General features: G+C 34.3%; 1 protein-coding gene across 4 annotated transcripts in view; it reads right to left on the bottom strand.

Moving 5' to 3' along the window:
- Window positions 1-1625: 1625 nt before the first annotated feature.
- The window catches only part of LOC106466010 (growth arrest-specific protein 8-like), a 34476-nt gene continuing 13352 nt past the window's right edge, over window positions 1626-22749 (bottom strand). For 2 of the 4 annotated variants that reach the window (XM_022393970.1, XM_022393969.1), the window contains exons 2-9: window positions 21948-22049; window positions 21195-21392; window positions 15081-15287; window positions 13427-13687; window positions 13002-13169; window positions 8803-8889; window positions 3357-3566; window positions 1626-1797 (exon numbers count right to left, since the gene is read on the bottom strand). In XM_022393970.1, coding sequence (XP_022249678.1) covers window positions 1678-1797; window positions 3357-3566; window positions 8803-8889; window positions 13002-13169; window positions 13427-13687; window positions 15081-15287; window positions 21195-21392; window positions 21948-22049 — 1353 coding nt within the window. In that variant the 3' untranslated portion in view covers window positions 1626-1677. Of the gene's footprint in view, window positions 1798-3356; window positions 3567-8802; window positions 8890-13001; window positions 13170-13426; window positions 13688-15080; window positions 15288-21194; window positions 21393-21947; window positions 22050-22749 lie in introns of those variants that run through there. The other 2 variants (XM_022393971.1, XM_022393972.1) reach the window with 2 other exon arrangements.

Raw genomic sequence — 22749 nt, 5'->3', positions numbered from 1 at the left:
TCTACTTACTGAATAATTTGCTGAAAAAAAATACTGATCTATACATTTCAAATCTAAAATTTCATCGTGCAACATCGGGTACCTCAGCTAGTATATTATAAAGCATCTGAATGTCATTCATACCTATATTTTGATTCTTCTCCTCACTAAAAACTCTATCCCTTACTCTCAATTCCTAGGATTACACAGATTATGTAATGAAGTTGATGGGTTTACTACCAAAACACAGGAAATGACTGATATTTTTTACTACAAGAGGCTACTGCTTATCTTTAATATCAAATGCTGTCTCAAAAGCAGCTAATAAACCTTTTGAATCATCTTTTCTTCACACTTAAGAGGTAACAAAAGTCATATTCTTATAGTTTCAACATATCATCCTATCAACAAAAAAACTAAGAATGTAGTTATTGAGAACTATAAAATAGTTACAGAAGATCCTACCACCAACATGTGATCTCTTTAATATTCTAAAGACATGACACTAATATTTGCAACCTCTTGATACATAGTGTATTAACACCAAGTAACCATACTCAGAACCCATTTGGTACCCAATATTGGGAACAAACCAGATGTGTCACTAATAAGTATGTAAGCAGTATTATCTAGTTATAAGGATCTAAATTCATTTTTCGTATAAGTTAGTCCTTCACTTTTACAGCTCGCTATTTCATTTACTTCATAATATGCAAATGTTGTGGACAGCTCTATATGGAACTAACAAACTGACACCTTGGGGACATCTCAGTAAGATTAGAAGAAAAAATGAAAACAATCCTTGTGAATGCCACTTCAGTAATCCAGAACACGTCTTCAATGATTTCTCTGTATGTGGGGCTCAAGTATGCACCTTCGGACATCATCAAAAGAGAACACATTGAAAATCGACTAATTCATAAATTACGTACTCTTCACCGAAATGGCTTAAATGAATGTTTCTTCTTCCAATACTTTTAACATGCACATATACTTTACAATTTTTAGAAGACTAATATTACCATTTATCTACCTATTACTTACATTATTTTATCTTAGTTCAACCTATATATTTTTTTTTTATCTTACTTTAATAGAACCTGGTATAACCTGGTGATGAGGGTGTTTAATTCACAATCTGCCATTTGCAAGATTGAAATACATCACCAAACATGCTTTCCCTTTCAGCTATACAGTTGTTTTAATGTGATGGTCAATCCCACTTTTTGTTAGTAAAGAGTAACCCAAGAGTTGGAAGTGGATGGTATTGACTAGCTGCCTTCTTTCTAGTCCATCACTTCAAAATTAGGGATAAGATAAGTGCAGCAATCCCTCATGTAATTCAGTATGAAATTCAATTACCAAAACCTTAATCTTTTTCTCATTCATTAAATCACACAAAACTTTTAAGTAATGCAGTACTATTAGGCTGTACATATATTATTACATGTTCTTACTATAGTACATCATTTATAGTTTAAGCTTCATGCTGTTGTAAAGTCCACCTATTGTTAGTTCTGAAGAAAGATGGTAGCTTGAAACATTAACTGTACTAATAAATTATCTTTAGTCTGGAATATATAATCAATTTGTTTTTTGTATAAAAATAAACTCAGTGATGCTACTGACATTATTTAATAACAGTGTTGGGCCACATCAAAGCTACAATTTAAAAAACACTAATTATCCTTTAAATGTTTAGTACAGAGTAATTATGTAAATCCATTTCATAGATAAATCATTCAAAGTTTGAAGGTCATGACTCTTCACTAAAAGTTTATTACCTGGATCACTGTATTTGATGGGCATCAGTATCCTCTGTAACACCAAATATTGACCATTATATAATCTTAAAAGTGGCTGATTAGTTAACTTCAATAATTAAGTTAGCTCATTTGGCTTACTTCGTAGAACAGGATTTTACCATAAACATTCTAGTCAATAAGAGATAACTTGCAAAATCAAGATGAGGCATACGATCTATCTATTGAATACACATGTAAAAACATTGTATTAACTTACTACAAATATTACAGGCTTAGGGACTCACTTTTTGAAAAGTATGCTCAGTGTTAGCTGGGTTTATAAAACATTTATACAGGCAAAGAATACTTTAGTCCTGACAGTGCAGTCCAAAGCTTTAGAAATACTAAGCTGACATGAAACCTAAAAATACTAAATTGTACAACTTGAAAAATATATTTTGCATTCTATTCATATTAAGCTTTTCTACCTTTGTTGAAATATCTCTAAAACTTTTGAAGTCACTCATTATTTAGCAAGCTTCAAGTACCTTCATCTATGATCAATATATATATATATATATATATGACTCAGATTTTATATGAAACAAAACTTTGTGGTTTATTCAACTAATTAGACTACAACAAACACATTGGCACAATATTTCTTGAATCCCAACAAACACTTTGAAGTTCTACTTCTTCTTAGTATTCAAAACAAGACCAGTTTCTCTTTAGCCAAGAAACTTAAAGTTTAGAAAGGGAGAAAGCAATCTACACTTTATTAACATATTCAAGTTACTGTAGGTCACAATCCTTTACAAAAGAATAGAAGTTTCCTAAGAACTTCTTACCTAATCACAAAATTCTACTAATCATGACTGTTTTGGCTTCCTTCTTTATCAAAGCTAAACTCTTTCCTGGAGATTCATTAACATTCTGTACATCTGCATCAAACTTATAGGCCTAGCCTCAGTGTTTAATTCATTCATATGACTATGATTCTGAGCCAAACTCATTATCACATCACTATCCCTATCAACCAATCTTAGGAAATTATAAAAATGTTCTTACTGTAGAAAACACATTTTTTTATATTCTATTATAAGAGAACTTTGCAACAACAAAGTATTTGAATAAAGCTGAACTGCCTGGTATTTATTTCTAACCATTTGGTATATTAAAATATCTTTCTTTGAAAAGTTTTGAAATTACCTGATCTTACAAAGAAAACCTGCATATAAGAGAAATTAAATATGTTATATTTTGTATAGTGTAAAATCTAATCCTATGATGACTCTTAATTTCAGTGCATAATACTGACTCTTTTGCTTAAAGTATCTCCAGCCATTTTTCACCTGTAGCTGGTGTATTAAATTACTCTAATGGCTAAGTGCCATTTACTACAACATGCCTTTCTTCTTAACACTTTATAAATTATAAACTATTTCCCAATTCTACTAATACCTTGGATGACAGTTCTATATGAAACCTCTTGCTATAGATAATTTCTCTCAGGCAATACATCGATGTAAGACTACAAAAAACAATAACAGATTAAAATAATAAAAACATTGAAAACACTCCCAATGGAACAATATTTATCAAAGCTAAGAAAATGAAAATCCCAACTACCTCAAGCTTCCTTGTGATCATTGCTAAAGCAGTTGGTTCTAGGTTTGATGATGCCAACATCTCACTCAGCTGAGTTTCTTTCTTTTCAAGAAGCTCTTCCATTGATGAAAGTTTTTTTTCCAAAAGTAAATTTTTCAGGCCAGCTTTTTGCTGAACATCTTGAATTGCTGAAACAAATTTTTTGTAGAGTGTGTCTCTCTCCTCTTCTACCTTCACATAAAATAATAAACATTAATTTTTACAATACTTGGAGATGTACACTGAAGGTTTATGAGTAATTAATCTTTTTATAATCAACTGATGTTAATCTTAAATTAGTAAAAACTTCTTAGTGAGAACATAATAACTCATAAACCAAACTATAACTACTATATCCAGTGCCAATGAGACCTTTCACTAAATACCAGACCTGTTCAGACTGGCTGAGATACAACAAACATAGCAATTGTTCAGATGATATTTATATTAGCAAACTGCATGACAACTGTTATAGTGTGAAATGGATTACATTGAAAGTGTAATTCCTCATAAATTTTATGAGGAATCACAATAAATCACAAACAGGTTAAGAAGATGAAAAGCGTAAGACTTTTAAAACATCGTCCTCTACGTTTGTGTTGCTATAACAGGCAGTTGTCATCCATTTAAACTAAGTTTCATCATGAATAATCTGCCCCAACAATCTATCAAAGAAACATTACTCTTGAAAAATAAGGACAACCAGAAGCTAAAACTCTAATCAACTGCTGATGGTGTGCTTCTCCTGAATAGGAAATCAGTTAAGGTAAAAGACCTGCAAAAGCAAAATAATGGGAGAATTAGAGCTCTTTCAAGGTCAGCACCTTGCAGCACTGTACAACAGCTAAACATGAGAGCCATAGAAACATTGTCAATAACGCCTGCAGTTAATGAAGACTGCAAATTAGATATTTGATTCTAACTATAAGAATCATGAAAACAAAAACAGCTAATAATTATGCAGAAGAAGAAGAAAGACTCAAAACAAGACAAATCATAGCATAAAAAGAAGAAAACTGTAGAACTGGTAAAATTAAAAAAACATGTGGACATCCCTCCCCATAACCAACCTGAGGGTCAAGAACTTCAGAAGTAGATCTTGAAGTCTATTAATACTTTGTTAGTTTCATCAGTAACATCCCAAGTACAAGAAGATGGAAGAAATAATAATTCAAGTCCTGAAGCATTTAATATAACACTAGCACCATCAGGTGTAATAGAAATTCGTTCATAATTCAAAATAGAAACATCATACCTGAGAGAAGAATGAAACAAAATCATTGCAGCCACAAGATCACCCTGCACACAAGAGGCAGCCTGCACAAGTAAGTAAAGCCCACAAAAATGTAGAGTTTCTGATATTGTTGGAAATCTTTTCATCTCAATTCAGTGAAGCAAAAGTTACAAGCATGACTGTCAATAAGAAAATCTGGGTTATGGCAGGAAAGAATAGCTCATACATCATACCCTTCTGTTGCAAGTGCAATAAGTCATGTGGAAGGTGGGACAGTAGAGAACTATTGGTAAGTTAATGAATGCTCTGCACGTGTTAAAGATATTTAGGATTCTAGTCATACATTTGTTTACAGCATGAAAACAACTGAAAAAAGGAAAAGCATTTTGTATTCAGGGGTAAATTTGTATTTTTTGAAATATGTTCCAAAAAAGTTATGTAAAAAATATTATCCTTCTTTCTAAAGTTACCATTGGAAATTAAAAATTTAATATTTACTTTCATTTGAAAATGTTTTCTGAAGAAGTGAAACTGAATTCTGGGCCAGTCTTAAAGGGAAGGAACTAATATATCATTCCACTGTGGATAAAATTATGTTAGTTTGCATGAATGTGGACACAAAAATAACTATTGAATTATCATATGTTAACATTTTCCTTACCTGAAAATGTATTTTGGATAGATACTTACCTTACTTCAACAATAGGGGCTATTTTTTGTAAAACCTTTGAAAATGAAGCCTCCAACATCCCATGAAAGTAGTTCACTAAGGTGATTCGGGATGGTTTTATTCTTCTGGTGGTGAAACACACAAGTAGTTTTAGACCTGATTGGTTCTCCCCAGTCTCAGTCAGTTTTTTATTTTATTTTAATTTTTAATTGAAAAGTTTTTAAGAACTGTCTCAAGTTTTCCTGTGAATTTGTGAATGCTTAATTCAGAGGCATTACTTACCTCTCTGCACCACAAAGAGCTATTATCATATACATAATTGTTGTGGAATTCCTGCACACGGCACAAGGCTTATACAAATTACCACCACTATAAATGTCTACATGTATTTTGCTAGCCTATTATGTAATTGTTATAATGCTGTATCCCTCCACCAATAGAAGGCAACACACACAGTATTCCTCATGAGCACTAGCACAATACACCTAGCCATGTGTAGGGGTGGTAGTTTGTTCAAAGCTTGTGGCATGTGCAGGAAATTCCATGACAGTTGTGTGTGAGTTGACTGTACAATGATATATTACTAGAACTTATTCCTCTGTAGGGTTGAAATTATGGGTCTTTTTTGTACTAAACTTTTACTTTCGCCCCTTGAGTCCTTTTCTGTGGATTATTTTTCCAAACTGGTTATACTTTATATCCTTCTGTGTGCTTTTCCTCCACCTTCAGGTTTCCTTTACTTTTTCCTCTTGAGCAACTCATCCATTAGGGTTGTGTTTTTCCTACATTAATCATTTATTTTTGGGAACTTCTGGCTCAGGATTCTCTTTTGTCTTGTCTTCAGTCTTCTTTTCTGGAAAGAGTTGTACTTCATCCCACTTTTTCTCTCTTCAGTTTTTGCTTGTACCTTTTTTTCTTAAGAGAACAGGGCAGCCTTTTCTTCAGAAGACTTTTTTGGCTGGCAATACTCACATCACCAAAACATTTTAAGGTCCCTTTCTTCTTGTTCGACTACTATTCTTTCAGCTTGCAACTATACAATGATATATTACTAGAACTTATTCCTCTGTAGGGTTGAAATTATGGATCTTTTTTGAACTAAACTTTTACTTTCGCCCCTTGAGTCCTTTTAAAGCTTAAAAATATTGAAATAGGGCTGAAGAATGCAACTGAGTAAATGAAACCTCTTGTAACACAAAAATGAAAGGCTTTTAAAACATAAAAAGAGAAAGGAAAACACTCTACTCATATGTCAAAGATAAATGCTGTACTCCTAATGAAATTGTTGAACAAAAAGCAATAGAAATAGGAAACAAACAGCATATAGAAGACAATCATGAACACTGATTGGAAAGAAGAACATTAAAAAAGTCTAGAATTCTCATGACCTAAATGAGTGGGCAGGAGACACAGGCTCTGAATTAGAACAAAAAATTAACAACTTCCAAATGACACTACAAAAAAGAAGATGAGGAGGAATGCAAAAACTGTCCTGATCATAATGAGCATGCTTGAAATACTCAGTCACTTTAGACAAGAACTCAAAGGGGAATTAGCATAGAAGCAAGCCTTTAAAATTGTTAGAATGTCAAAGTTTCTCCTATGAACTATAAGGAACAGGCTGACAGGTTATAAAGTGAAAGTGAGACAACGAAGATCTCTGAATAAATTATACCGTAGTCTGTACATCAGAAAAATCTGTACAAAATCAGTGTGATGGAAGATCAGAAAATTCAGAAACATTACCAGAAGATACCATTTTTTAAACACTGTAATCTTGGATGTTAGTAACTAATAGGGAGAGATAGTCTTTCATTAACAAGTGATGTCATAAGCTGATACAGAAAGAAAGAAGGAGAATATCTGGTTGACACTCATTGGATGGATTAACTGCACATCCATTTAGAGTTATTATGTACTGTTTTAAACTTACCTTTAAGTCAAAGATAAACATTTTTTGAGGTATACATGGCCACAATCTCTGTAATATTAAAACTGTTCATTAAAGAATCAAATTTGAATGTTCATTTGTAAAAAACATTATTTGTTATTTGTAAACCAGTGTTTTTGTTTGTTTTGTCTCACTGAATCATTAAAAGCTCACTTATCTTACTTAATTATCTTAATTTCTGTATAGTACTCGTAACCCTAGATTTAGAGCTAAAAAAAGCCAATGAGTTTCAACAAAACTAATCTCTGTTGATTAATAGATGTAGTAAAATGATTTTTTAATAGATAAAGATGTGAGAAATTTGAAAGTATACAGGACAAGGACAGTACTATGAATGAAAATATGTACAAATTAATTTTATCTTTTTTTAAACCTTAAATATTGTATTTTGCAAAAATACAAATTTCAGGTTACAATGACATGAACCTGCACCAAGAAACTAATCAAGGGTAACTTTACAAGTGTGAAACCCTTGAATCTCCCACAGTTAAAAGCAAAACCACAACTATGGTACTATGTAGCCAAAGAGATGTCACATTTGATCAATCTTCTTAACACACTAATATCACATTACAGAAACAAAACTCACAGTTCTGTAGTATTCAGTCATAGATGTTATACTGGATTAATCTCCTTAACACACTAATATCACATTACAGAAACAAAACTCACAGTTTTGGTAGTATTCAGCCATACCTGACCAATCTCCTTAACACACTAATATCACATTACAGAAACAAAACTCACAGTTCTGGTACTATTCAGCCATAGATGTCAAACTTGATCAACCTCCTTAACATAGAAATTTCAGTGAAACAAGAAATAAGCCCCAACATCTCTTGTACTATTCAGCCATGGAGATATCATACATGATCAATCTACCTGACATACTAATGTCAGTGAAACAAGATCCTCAGCTGTGGTATTATACAACCATGAAGATGTCTTACTTGCCTAATCTCCTTTACACACTACTATCAAAGAAACAAACTCCAACAGCTCTGGTATTATTCAGTCAAAGAAATATCACACTTGATCAATCTCCTTAACACACTAATGGTACAGAAATAAAACATGGCTCTAGTACTATTGAGCCATGAAGATGTTTTACTAGACGAGTCATGTTATGACAGTAATATCAAAGAAACAAACCCTACAGGTTCTGGAACTATTCAGCTAAGAAAATGTCATAACTGAACAATCTATTTAACACAGTAATGTCAAAATAAAAGTAAAGAAAGCTATGAAAATATGCAGTAAAGCTTATGAAAGTGGACTAACATGGAAAATTATTTGGGGTTAAAGAATATAAGAGAACATTCTAGCATATGCTGTTATCAGGTTAAGGTATGACAAGCCCTTGTGATTACTTGTAACTTCCAAGAAATATGTTTACATCAAACTCAAACATTTATCTGGAAAAACTAATGTTGACTAGAAAGTGGCCAAAAAGAAGGTGCATTAAAAACAGATGTATATTTTTGGAGAAAAACTTTCAGGTTAATTACCTTGTAAGATATTGGTATTTTCTTTTATTTATTATATAATTTAAAAACATATAACAATCTATTACCTTTCTAAATCTTTGTTCAAGAACTTCTTTCTCCCACATTGATTCTTTAAAATCTTCATTCATCTTTTTAAGGCGAATTTTGGTATTCTGAATAGGTTAAAAAGGAGACAATGTTTACAGCTGTGTATAGCTTTATAATTAACCTGAAGCAAAATGAGAAAGTAATTTGAAAATAACTGTAAAATTTGGAATTATTGATAATCAGTACAGCAAATGTATTTTTAATCAGAGGATCTATTTTTCTATGTTTTATTTAGGGTAAAATTTATTAATATTTAATTCCAAATTACCCTCTTACTTTCTATAATACTAACTTCTGAATCTTTTTCTACAAAAGTCCAGCAGAAACTATTCAACTAGCTCTCAATTGTTGGTTTAGGAGCTAAATAACTCAATTAAGTTTACACATTGGACACTGAATTCTGACAAATTTATTAAGTCTGTAACATTTGATGATGAATTCTGAGAGGTGTGTAAACTTGTAGCATTTTATGATTAAAGTAACCTCTTTTCATATAAATGTGATGTAGACATAGAATTTCATGCTTAGATTCTTTTGAAGACCATCAGCTACACAAGCATGCCTATAAATTACCACCTTATATACCTTTAATGTATGGAAATAATTTAGATTAAACAGAGTCTAGTGAATAACAGAGCTATCAATAAAAGTGCATTTAGTACAATATTAAAATCATTACCTAAAATTGTATTTAAGATAGATACTCAACTCTCACAGAACAGTCAGCTAATACCTCATAACACTACTGAAAAGTCTTTGCACAAGTGCCAAGCCTTTGAAAGAAACTCTCATCTCTACTTGTAATAGCATATACTGTGTTAGTCTGTGATTCGATCAAAATTGGACCATACCTCTCTATCAACAGGAGGGCAAAACATCCTCCATGTGCAATACTACCCTTGAGCACTTTGTGTATACCAAAAGCTCATTCTTGAAGAGGCAAATAGAACACACCAAAAGTGGGGAGGACAGCTGAGTAATTCTGTGGAGAGGTATCTATCCAAAATACATTTTCGGGAAAGGAAAGAGCTAACTTCATAAACACTACTCACCTCTCAACAACTAAAACATTGCATTAAGAACATAGTGAAGAAACCAGTACATATAAAGTATTGAGTTTTCCTTTTCTGTCACTATTTTCTAAGAAAGAGAAAACTCAGGAAGCATATCGCTCATGAGGTGGGCAGGAGGGTAGAATACAGCAGGAATGTTCATCCAATACAACTGGTAGTGCAGTAAAGTACAGTCAAGGAACCTCTTGCATGATGTTGCTAAAGTGTTGCAAGGGTGGGAAGAATGTAAAGGTTGCTCAACAGCTTGTACATTTCAGAGGAGAAGCAAGATTATGTAAGTGTAGTGTGGCTATGCAAACATGTGCACAGATGAATCATCCCAGACTTGCATCCCAAAATAAATACAAGACCCATCTAGTTGGGTACAACCAGGAATGGTCCAGTTCTTAGTGTATGGAGTGGCCTGTGCTACACATTCAGGAAAACACCCCTGCCCTACTTCCAATATACTTAAGCTGGAAAAAGAAATTCAAGGGGTAAAATCACACCAAAAAAGAGGAAGAATTCCAACCACAATCCACAGAGATGGAGTTTTAAGTTCAGTGAGGACATAGAAATTGAGAATCAACATGAAGCTGAGACAAAAAAATGTGCAATAATGCAACAATCAGACAAGGGAGGAAAAGAAAACAAATTATGAGTTGAAATGATGCAAGAAGCTTGCCAGAGAGCCAGTAAAAACAAGTGGAGTAAAATAACAAATGTCACATATTGAGTTAACACAACAACAACAAAACACAAAGATGGGTGTTATCTGATTTATTTCTGGAATAGAATAACCAGAAGGAAAGGCAGGTTGTGGGAATAGCTGGTCAAAGTAATCCAAAAACAATGCATGTTCGGCAGAAGTTACAGAAGTAGAAGGTCATAAGTAATGGGTTCAAGATGAAGAATGTAGGATAAAACAAACTACATGATATACAATGATAGTAAAATTGCTCATCATCTGAGTAGTTCCAGTCACCATGTTGCTATTTAAAAAAAATAAGACAACTCCTATAGAGGAGATTCTGGATATCAGGAGGTTTCAGAAACATAGATATGAGAAGTTGTGTTCAAGAAGATCCATTAAACTGAATTCATGGAAAGTTGTAGTATCATTATTATAATGTTTTTTTTAATGGCAATAGGTCTGGTATGTCTATGGTTCTTGGTAATTTTTGTGTTGATGAAATTGAGATCAATTAACACTAGATTAATGATGATGGGGAATATTTCTATACAAAATATCACAGACTGGTACATGCTTCAAAAATCTCATTGTTCAATTAAGAGAAGAAGTGAATATAATGTAAGAAAATATAACGATTCCTCTATTTATTGTATCTTTCTATCTCAAAAAAGAAAGATAACACTTCAAGTTTTAACTAAGAGTTAAAAATAATAAGCATAAAAATTCTACAGTTTTTAATTGAAAAAGAACACCGAATGAGCTCATGGTATACACAAAGTATTCAAGGGGAGTACTATACATGGAGGATTTGTCCTATTGTTGAAGGGGTATAGTCTAATGCTGGTTTTATTAAAGACTGGCACACTATTATGTGTAGGAATAGAAATTTTGTTTAAAGGCTTGACACATGCTGAAAAACATTTTGGGTGTTGTGAGATATCAGCTACCTGATCTGTGGAGAGCTGAGTAGTATTTCTGAATATATTGTTATCAGATTATAATCTTTGATCTAATAAAATGTTATATTTTAGAATCTTTATTTATAATTGTCTTTATTTTTCATTAACTATAAATGAAAGTATCCAAGTATAATGATTCTTCTAAAAACTAGAGGTTAAGGTGACTATAGTCTTCTATATACTATCTGCATTCCAGTGTTGTGTAAGAAACAATCATTCATTCATTTAGGACGAATTTTAATGTATTTATGTAATGGATAAGAATACAGGGGGTTGATCACACTTCATGTGAATGGGTTATATATGCTAATGTCACAAAAGATACTAATGACACCATGAGTGATATGTTTAGTACCTGTGTATTTTGTTCATAGTGATTTCCCATCTTTTCAACAGTTCAATGTTTCCATGGGTAGATTTATTGCTGAAGGAATATAAAAAAATTATTTCTAAGTGAAATTGTTGTGGAACCTAAAAATCCTCATAGTGGAGAATTTACAATGACAATGGGTTTCAAAGCCTCACCAAAGTTCAATCTAGAACCAGCATCAGCAAAGTAGAAGGCACAGTTACAAAAGAGAATCTTCCAAGCCACCACAAAAAAAAATCCTGCAATGAAACTACATCTCCTAGAACTGTTAAAAGATAACACACAGAGATTCAAAGGTAATGATGGCTTACAAACTTCTAGCCATGACTCAAATCTGAAACTATTTTCATGAGGACAGAGAAAGAAACTGGAATTACAGCAATTCTATTACACCATTTAACTGAAAAGTTCCCTGATGCACATGAACTGAACTTATGTGTCTTTAGTTTAATTAAACATTGCCTTGGAAGCTGAATTAATGTAAGTAGAGAGTCTGTGAAATGTTTCTCGAGATGTGTGTTCAAATACTGATCTTTCTATCAATCATAGTAGATTGATGTAATAGAAATAGTAGTGTCAGGCAACAGTAAGTAATTATGGCCATCACAGTGAGCATAGACACTTGTTATAATAGAAATAGTAGTGTCAAGCAACGGAAAGTAATCATGACCATCACAGTGAGCATAGACACTTGTTATAATAGAAATAGTAGTGTCAGGCAATGGTAAGTAATCATGACCATCACAGTGATCATAGACACTTGTTATAATAGTAATAGTAGTGTCAGGCAACAGTGAGTAATCATGACCATCACAGTGATCATAGACACTTGTTATAATAGTAATAGTAGTGTCAGGCAACAGTGAGTAATCATGACCATCACAGTGAGCATAGGCTCTTGTTATAATAGAAATAATTGTGTCAGGCAATGGTAAGTAATCATGACCATCACAATGAGCATGACTGATGATGGAAGAAGTACTCCACTAGCAGCACTGGATCTGAAATATTGTTCTTATAAAGTGTAATTAACCTCAGTAAACAATAGATTCTATTTTGGAAACCCCTATACGTTTTGCTAATTATTTACTATGGTACTTACTGCTAAGGATATTTTATCTTTCTCATATGAAACTAACTGCCTCTTTAGTTCTTGCACTTCTTCTTTAGCTCTTTGAAGAGGTTCTGACAATCTACGATTTTCAGTGGTTATCTCTTGCATCTGCCTTTCTAACCTTTCTTCCTTCTTCTTCATGTTTTCAAGTTGCTCCTTCGTTTTATCATGTATGTTAATACAGTATATAAAATAGAAAACATGTTCTGTTAATAAAGATAACTTCATGATGATTATTAAAACATTTACATAGATATGGAACAGCATTTCCAGTTAAATAAATTACGAAAATGCATGCTTTGTGGCTGCCAAAAATTACAAAGTATAATAAGAAATTATTTATGAGTTTCTACAATTTTTTCTGTCTGCTAACTTTAATCAACTAATAATTGTATTACAAATACTGATACTACCTTTAAAGTATTGATTAGAGCAAGGTTGTTCAAGGTAATGTCATTGTAGTAATTCTTAATATCACTGAATGCTTTGTCATGGTTCTTCATCAAGTTATTGATTTGTTGATTTTTTCTCTCTTCTATATCATGAATTTCAGATTTACGGCGAAGTTCTAATTCATCTCTTAGGACTTTCATTTTCTTCTCATATTTATGTTCAATCTCCTTAGACTTGGATTCAAATTCATGTCTCAAGTTGCTTATTTCCTCTGCATGTTTCTAATAATAAAAAACTAATCAACTTTTTGTAAATAAAGAATAAAATTCAAGCATCCAAGAATATGTTGATTCTGTAAATAACTCTTCTATCCCATACAAAAATGAAAAATCCTAGAAACATACTCTATCAAAAGATTAAGAGATTCATTTAAACATATAAAACAAAAAACTAAATATCAAAATGATCTTTACATCTTCAGCTTCAAACTCATTTAAAAATATACAGGAATATTAATAAAGAAAACTTTATCCCTGTGTCCCAGAAATGTCTTTTAGACACAGGAAAGAAAAGTCTCATGTCGTATGAAAAACAAAATCATTGTATACTTTCATGCCTCAGTTTAACAGCTTCAGATCTTTATTGTTAAGTTCTTTTAGCATGGAAACAAGGATTGTAACATTATCTTCTTACAAAGAAAGAAAAGAGTATAACATCAAGATAAGCTTCAGACCTTTTGGTGTCACATCCCAATTACCAATTCTATGCAAGGTTGATAAACCCCTGCTATTTGCTGTTGGAACATAGGTAAGGAAATTAAAGGTTAAGTGTAATAAAAAGCAAAGAATTCATAAAGTGCAAAATTTCCTCCAAATCTTGCTTGTCGTAGAGAAACATGATACATAAGTTATTTTATCATAAGAAAAAATCAGCATGTCATTCTTAAAAAGAGAAGGAATACTGAAACTAATTCATATGATGAATAAAGAGAATTTTAAGTGATAAGCAAGATAAGTCTGACAACTTAAGGGCTGGAATTCAGGATAAGCTAGGCAGGAAATTGTTGTTGTTTGAAATTAAACACAAAGCTACAGAATGGGCTATCTGTGCTCTGCCCACCACGGGTGTCAAAACCCGGTTTCTAGCATTGTAAGTCCACAGACATACCGCTGTGCCACTGGGGGGTAGCCAGGAAATATACAGATATACATTGTAGGAACAAGATCTAAGTTGGTTATTAGTCAAAACTATAGTAAACTTGCACACAGACTCTTGACCTTATAAATAGAGAAAGAACAGCAAAGTGTTGAAAATTACAAGATAAATCAGTAAAATTAAAAACTAATGTTTTAGAGATGTGGAACATAGTGAAAGGGCAAATTCTATAATAGTTTACTCAAATAGCATAGATGATAATTGTTTACAAACAAAAGCTGAGAGTTATCCTTTTAAATAAAACTACTGGAAAATTATATCCAAATGTTGTTGTTTCCGGTTACTACCTATCATAAAATTTTGTTAGAAATAATTTAGCTTTTTTGAATTACTTTCAAGCATAAGATCTTAGTAACTTCCCTACAACTTACAAATATAAACTCCTTTCTATTAAACAAATAAAACTAGGTCTACAACATTTAACTTGTATATTAATCATTTCTCTTTGGTTCAACATACCAATTTTAGAGTTTTGATTAAATTTTCATAAGAAAGCACTTGCTCTCTCAACTCCATTTTCAGGTCCCTTTTGTCTCCTCTCAAAACATTCTCATCTTGTCTGTATTGTTCGTCTTTTAACTTGGTTAAGGTTGAATTATCTGACAGTTGCTGAACAAGATTCTGTTGATGTTCATACATTAGGTGCTTCACCTTCTGTTTATAAACCTATATGTCAAAAAATACATTTACAATGTTTAGATATATAACAGACAAAAAAAAACACAATACAACTTATGTAAGTAGGAAAGTGTTTATAATGCTGTAGATCTAAAACACAAAATGCCAGTGCTTGAAGTGGGAATTCAGAAGTTATAATTTTCCTATCCTGAAAATGTATTTCTCATAGGTACTTCCTTTCACTCACAAGATTAGCTATTCTTGTTTATTGCTGCCCTTTATATGCAAACTTCTTATTACCCATGTCACAAGCCTTCCACCACCCCCCCCCCATTGGAATCAAGTGATTCCAACGTGTCTCACATGCAAATCATCATGCATCCTTTGTCCACCAATAGAAGCACAGTACACTCACGTGACACATCTGACTCCCTTTATGTGCTTCTACCGAACTATCACTTCAAAGTTTGGCAGATGATGAAAGCACCGGAAGTGAGTGGGGAGAAAGGGTGGGAAGTGTAGGGAAGTACCCATCGGAAATCCATTTTCAGTATAGGAAAATTATAACTTCCGATACAGTACTTCTCTCTTCTCACAAGATTAGCTAGAATACCACATTGAAGAGGAAGAGGGGCTGGTGTGAGGGAAGAAAAGATGTACCCCGAAAGTGCCAGAAGGATACCCCTGTGCATGGAGAGGGGAACCACATCTCTTCGCCCAGTTGAGGAATGTGTAAAAATCAGGATGGAAAGTGAGAGGAGCACATCCTTGTGGAAGAGAAAGTGATCTTAACCACAGAAAGATATAGTAACTCAATCCCACAAGAATAAAGTGTGGACAAATGAGGATGGCAAGTCAACTACATCCAAAACCTCCTCGCAGGGTACCAACATGTGCGCAAAGATACGATGAGGATCATACCATCTTCACCTCAAACCCAAGAACTACTGCGATTCCTGGGTATTACACAGGATGAGCTCTGAGCTATCAATCCAGGAATGTTAGATCCAGTATCGAAAGGAAGTCTATCATATGCAATAAACTTCTTTGACCGTGAATAACATCCATGTAACAAGAAAGAACAAGAGAGAGCCAAGGATAGAACTGGAATAGTCCCACGTATCTCAACTGTGACCCACAACACAGGAGGAGGAATTGTGGGAGGCAGATAGACAACCCGAAACCTGTGCGAGGACTTATGTTGATTGGTTCACTTGAAAACCAAAACCAGCCTGCATTGTACCAACATCCATGCAAGAGGGCTCCCAATCAAGGGGTGAACTGCATTTTGACGTCTCACTCCATTGTATGTTTAATCGCACATTGGAGGATATTATGTCATATACACTGGTAGAACACCAACACCCTACTCTGAACTCAATGGTTATAGCCATCTTATGCGGAACTCATCCACTTGGGTACCTCCATGGTCAACCACCCCAGCGGCTTGGAACTGATAAGTGGTAAGGACTCCCATACTCCACTAGAAGAAAGAAGGGTAAGAATGCATAGGAGAGCCCGGAGTAATGTAAACACCAGAGACAGTGCAATGGGTGATCACAAAACCCTATTTTGAAAAGCAAACCATACCAATTTATTCAATCAAGGCATAGCAGGGATGGACAGCTATCCCCCTCTGCTTTACCCATGAAGTCTATGGGTCGTATGGTCTGGAACAGGCCAACTTATGAAGCAAATATCTTGAGGTTATTCACCTACAAGCGATCTTGTGAAACACACCATCTCAAAGGTGAGTATGTGGAGCCATGGAAAGAAAGTGCTATTCAACATGGTGTACAGTGGATTTAGAGTTAAAGAATACCTGGTCAGGCACCACTCGCCACAGAGTGGGATCCAAGTAATGAAGGTATGAAGACTGGGCCCCTGAAAGAAAGATTTACCCAAGTCAGAGTTGCACTGAAGATTGGAATGTAGCTACAGGTGGAAGGCAAAAACCCCAGGAACCCGAAACCACGATATGATGTAAATAATTGGAGAGGAACGTGTTACATTTGGTTCAAATGCCCAATCTTAGGATTTCCTCCAGAGGTCGATGAAGACAAGAAGCGAGGGAGAAGGTGAGGTGTCTGATTTGTTGAGTGGTAACACAATACAAACAAAGACAGTATGCTGGGGAGGGGACAAGAAGGAATAAGCCAAATGGATCAAACAATGAACCCATTTGGTGAGTGTAAAAGGGGAGAGATCCCTAAATGAAGAGGGCTGCCAAGGGATAAGGAGACAGGAACAGTAACCACGGAAGAAAGCCATTCGAGTAATATAACAACGAAGGGCATGCAAAAGACATAGAAGTATATCCAGATCAGAACAGAGGTAGAGATGAGAAATAGAGGGTAGGGAAGTAGACGAAAAGGATGAGTTATTCTCATGAGCCGCCAAAGTTTTGGGGAGGAAGGAACAATCCAGATAAAGGATAGGACAGGTATGGTGTTAAAGTGTGCGTGTAAAGTTGATAGTGATTGATATAAGCCATCACTATGGAATTGTGGGAATGGATCATTACCAGACAATGTTTGGCAATGGGAAGAAAGTGATCCAAAGTCTGATGAATAACTAGGAGCTCTAGGACATTGATATGTAAAGATTGTTCATCTAAAGATCAACAACCCAAAACCTCCTGGTGATTGACCCATGCACCCCAGCCCTGAAGGGATGCATCCGTAAACATGTAAGTCCAGACAAGGAGGAGGAAATGGGACACCCGCCGATGTGTGATTCTTGTCCAACCACCAAAGGAAATTGTCTAATAGGATAGGAGGAAGGGTCACAGGAGCATCTAAGAGATCCCAAGTAAGGTTCCTTTAATCATGCAGAATCCACTGAAGAAAATACATGTGTGGTGTCATATAAGACCACATCCCAAAAAAGAATAGAACCTTGCATGCAGAAAAATAGGGAGCAGACAAGGCATGGTAAACTGACAATTCCATAGAATTGAGTCTGAGAGAGGAAGGTTGGGCCTGATTAACGTAAGTGTTGAAAAAGACACCGAAATATACAAGGTATTGGGTAGGACTTCTCCAATTTGATCAACCAGCCTGCCCGAGCAGCTTTGAGAAGGAGTTGATGAGTATGATAGTCTGACTCCTGTTCGAAATGGGCCAGAAGTATCCAGTGAAGATGAAGAGCAAAAGCTTGTACCACACAAAAGAAATCATATAGAGTTGAAGCCAGCCCAAAGGGTAGGGTGCAAATTTGGTATACCACTCCTCAATGGATGAACCTGAAGATAAGGACGAGACCATTTTGAGATGGGAATATGCAGATAGGCATTGGAGACGTCCATCTTGGTCATCCACAGACCTGGAGAAAAAGCCCATCAACGATTGAGGTAAGTCTCCATGGTGAAATATGGGAGGTGAACAAAGCGATTGAGACAGGACAGATCAATGACAGGCCTCCAGTCCCTGGTCTTTTTGAGAACAACAAACACATTGGAGTAAAACCATGGTGAGTGATGTGGAACAGGTTCTATAACCTGTGAGGAGGTCCTGTACTGCCTCTGATAGATGCTTGCAAGTTACTGGATCCCTTGGAGAACGGAAGGAAGGAGGTACCTGGGACAAGGGAGGTGGGGCAAGAAACAGAATTGCGAATCCCTCTGACAAAACCTGAAGAACCCAAACATCTGAGATGAAAGGGCACCATCAATGAACGAAAGCTGCAAGGTGAGCTCCCACCGAGCCTGAACCCACCAGGTAGTCACCAGAACTGTTGGTGGCGTATCGTGCATAATCGAGAAAAACTATGAGCTGTGGCACTGAGAGAAGGAAAGACAGGTAAGGGATGGGAAGGACGGAAAACTGAAATAGGTGCCATACTTGGCTTCGATTAAGATAAACAGGAAACTAGATGGGAAATGGTAGATTGTTGCTGGGAGGATGCTACCCGAGATTTCAATGATTCTGGGACCATAACAAAGACAAAACATCTTAAAAACAGAACCATATGTAAATCGTGGAGATAAGGAAATGGTAAACAGGTTGGAGATAAAACAGCATCATAACCTAAAAGGTCCCAACAACAAAGATATCACGTTTGTAAAGCCAAAGACGATAAACAAGCCAATGTAAGGGGGAGAGGGTGTCCCCAGAAAACCCTCAGAATTTCTGTGAAGAGCCTCAGATAGGAAATGGATTATGAAAAGGGACCACAAAAGGGTTGTGAGGGTAAGACGGAGATTCGGGGCCAAATGGGCAAAACCGAACTCAACAACTGTTGGTCAAGATATGGACAGTCCACCCTATGAAATGCGAGGGTCAACTGCTCCAAAGCCTGTGGGGTACGAGGCATACTATCACCATCACCCAACTGAGATGAGAAGGGATGGGAGAAACACAAAATAGGGTTGGGAAGTCTGTTCACGTAATAACAAAGGATGTGGGTCATAAGATATAGGAGCAAGGGATAAAACATCACATACATGAGAAATAGTCCGAAAAAACACTGATTGGCTGAACAGAAACCTCAGGGAGGGTATGGGAAAGCAGAGAAAAATCAGGAGGTGGAAGCAGGTAATAAAAGTCCTGACAACCTGATCAGGTTCCACAGGTTCAGGAGAAAGAGGAGCCATGTCTGGAGATAAAGGTTGACCCATATAATGTTCAATCTCCCTCTGAATAAATGTAGACAAATCTCCTGTCAGGTCACCAGTGCCTGAAGCCTGTGTGGTGACATTAACTTCAAAATTCATGGTGTTGTAGTTGACAAAAGCATTTGAAGTAAATAAGAAATGCGACTAGAATAAGGGTAAGTGAATTTAAATAATGTCAAAAAAACAACTGACATTTGAAATTAAATTGAACCACTTCAAGAAAATATGATCTCAAACACGAAACCAGATAAAAAAAGAAAGACATCCTAGTGCAAGCACAGCCAAACGAGAAGTGATAGTACAGTAAAGGCATATAGATGGAGTCATGTGAGTGTACTATACTCCTATTGGTGGATAGGTGATGCATGATGATTTGCATTAGAGATATGTTGGAGTCATTTGATTCCAATAGGGGAGTGCAGAAGACTTGTGGCATGCGTAATAACAAAGTTCACGTATAGAGGGCAGCAATGAATGAGAATAGCTAATCTTGTGAGAGGAGAGAAATACCTAATTGGAAGTGGAGCTACACTCATGCATAAAATGATGATAGTGTTTTCCATTGTTGGGAATTCTTTAAAGATCCACAAGAAGTGGGATATGCAAAATGCCAAATCAGAGAAGTGGGAGTATGCATACCCATACGTTACTCTCCACTTCGAGCACCGAAAACACACTGTAGAAGTTGTGTCATTAAGAAAGAGTGTTTATAATGCTGTAAATCTATAACACAATAAACACACAGTAAAAGTTATGTAATTAAGAAATAGTGTTTATAATGCTGTAGATCTATAACACAATAAACACACAGTAAAAGTTATGTAATTAAGAAATAGTGTTTATAATGCTGTAGATCTATAACACAATAAACACACAGTAAAAGTTATGTAATTAAGATATAGTGTTTATAATGCTGTAGATCTATAACACAATAAACATACAGTAAAAGTTATGTAATTAAGAAATAGTGTTTATAATGCTGTAGATCTATAACACATCACACACGGTAAAAGTTGTGTAATTAACAAATAGTGTTTATAATGCTGTAGATCTATAACACATCACACACACAGTAAAAGTTGTGTAATTAACAAATAGTGTTTATAATGTTGTAGATCTGTAACACAAAACATAAAGTAGAAGTTATGTAATTAAGATGGTGTGTTTATAATGCCATAGATCTATAACACAAAACACAGAGTAAAAGTTATGTAATTGAAAAATAGTGTTTATAATGTTGTAGAGTAAAAGTTGTGTAATTAAGAAATTGTGTTTATAATGTTGTAGATCTATAACACACAAGAGATACTATAAGTTATATAACCTATGACTGGGTATACCTTTATTTCAACTTGATGCCTTTCTTCAGCCTCCTCTAGTTCTCTATCTTTAACACGTAATTCTGCTTGTTTCTCTTCAAGCTGATGTGTTGTTACCTCCCAGAATGTGTGTAATTTATCTCTCTCAAGTTGAAAAAAGTTCCTTTCTTCTCTTTCTCTGTCTAGTTCTTCTCTAAGTCTCATCACATGTTCTTCAATCTACAGGTATTTACATAATATATACAAATATGCTCTTTCAAATGACTGAATTGTTTTACAAATAGAATACAATAAACTAAATATATTCAGAATTCTTGATTTCAAACACTAAACTAAAAACATAATTTTGAGTTTTTTCTTAGAAAAATTGTACTTGTTACTGTTATCTCAAAAGTAGCATAAAATACAAGACAAAACATTCAGTTCACACTTTTTGCATAGAAATCTTTTAAAAGTATTTAAGAAACTGAATAAATATCAAAATGAAAATGCTCTTTATTTTGATTTCTGATTTTTTAACAGCTTTTGTGAAGTAATCTGGCTTTCTATGTTTCTAAATGGTCTAGAAAAGCATTTAAAAAACATCTTTAATACATAGAAATGCTAATTAAACCAAAAGGTTACCAATTAAGAATATGTAAATATTCTTATTTCATACTTTTTAATTCCTAATAAGTATAATAATTGAAACCTAGTTGTTAAACTTATTATGTAATAAAAAACTTTAACAGAAGGATAAGCAAAGACTAGCTGGTACACTTAGTTGATTTTTACCTGCTCTTTTGACATATCAGATAAAGCTACTCCATCAATGATAGCACCTCCTTTTCCTCCTTTCTTTCCACTCTTTTTTCCTCCTTTCTTCTTTTTTGGAGGCTGAAAAAAACAAACAAATCTGAATCTAAATTGCAAAACTCCATAAAACTATGTACTTACCAAACTCACTGATGGTTTATCAAAATGATTTACAATTAATTTTGCAAAAAGTGTCAAACTCCAACAAAACAATTTTCATTTACTTATTCTGGTTATTTACTACCCAATACTAATTAATTCAGGCTGATCTCTAACTCCTTTTGGAAACTTAATAATGCATTACTAATTAACTCTGGCTGAATGCTAGCTCTCTGTGGAAACTTTACTATTTCATTACTAACAATTAATTAACTTTTTTGGTGTCAGATGTTTATATATCTCCACCATTCAATGTAATGAAACACCATGCTTTCCCTAATTCTCAAGATTTTATAGAAAATAAAATATTCACAATCTAAAATTTCATGTCTTTACACAAACTTTCTGTCCCACTATTTCATGATATTAGCAAGTGAAGCATCTTGTTACTTAGTCCATCACCAGTACAATATACTTTTCCATCATTTGACTGTGGCAGTGATCCTAGAACAAAAACAGTCATGATCTAACCCTCTTCTCTTTCTTTTGGTGTCTCTTTCTTGACAATGACAGAACTGAGCTACTTTTCCCAGAGAGGTCTAATCATACGTATAACTGTTTACACTTTATGGTCTGGTAAAATATAAATCTCAAATCATCTCATACAATCATAATTTACTTG

This window comes from Limulus polyphemus, unplaced genomic scaffold (assembly GCF_000517525.1).
Source record: "Limulus polyphemus unplaced genomic scaffold, Limulus_polyphemus-2.1.2 Scaffold2121, whole genome shotgun sequence".
Lineage (NCBI taxonomy): Eukaryota > Metazoa > Arthropoda > Merostomata > Xiphosura > Limulidae > Limulus > Limulus polyphemus.
Note: the sequence above shows the minus strand (reverse complement) of the source record. Positions and strands in the feature narration are given on the sequence as shown.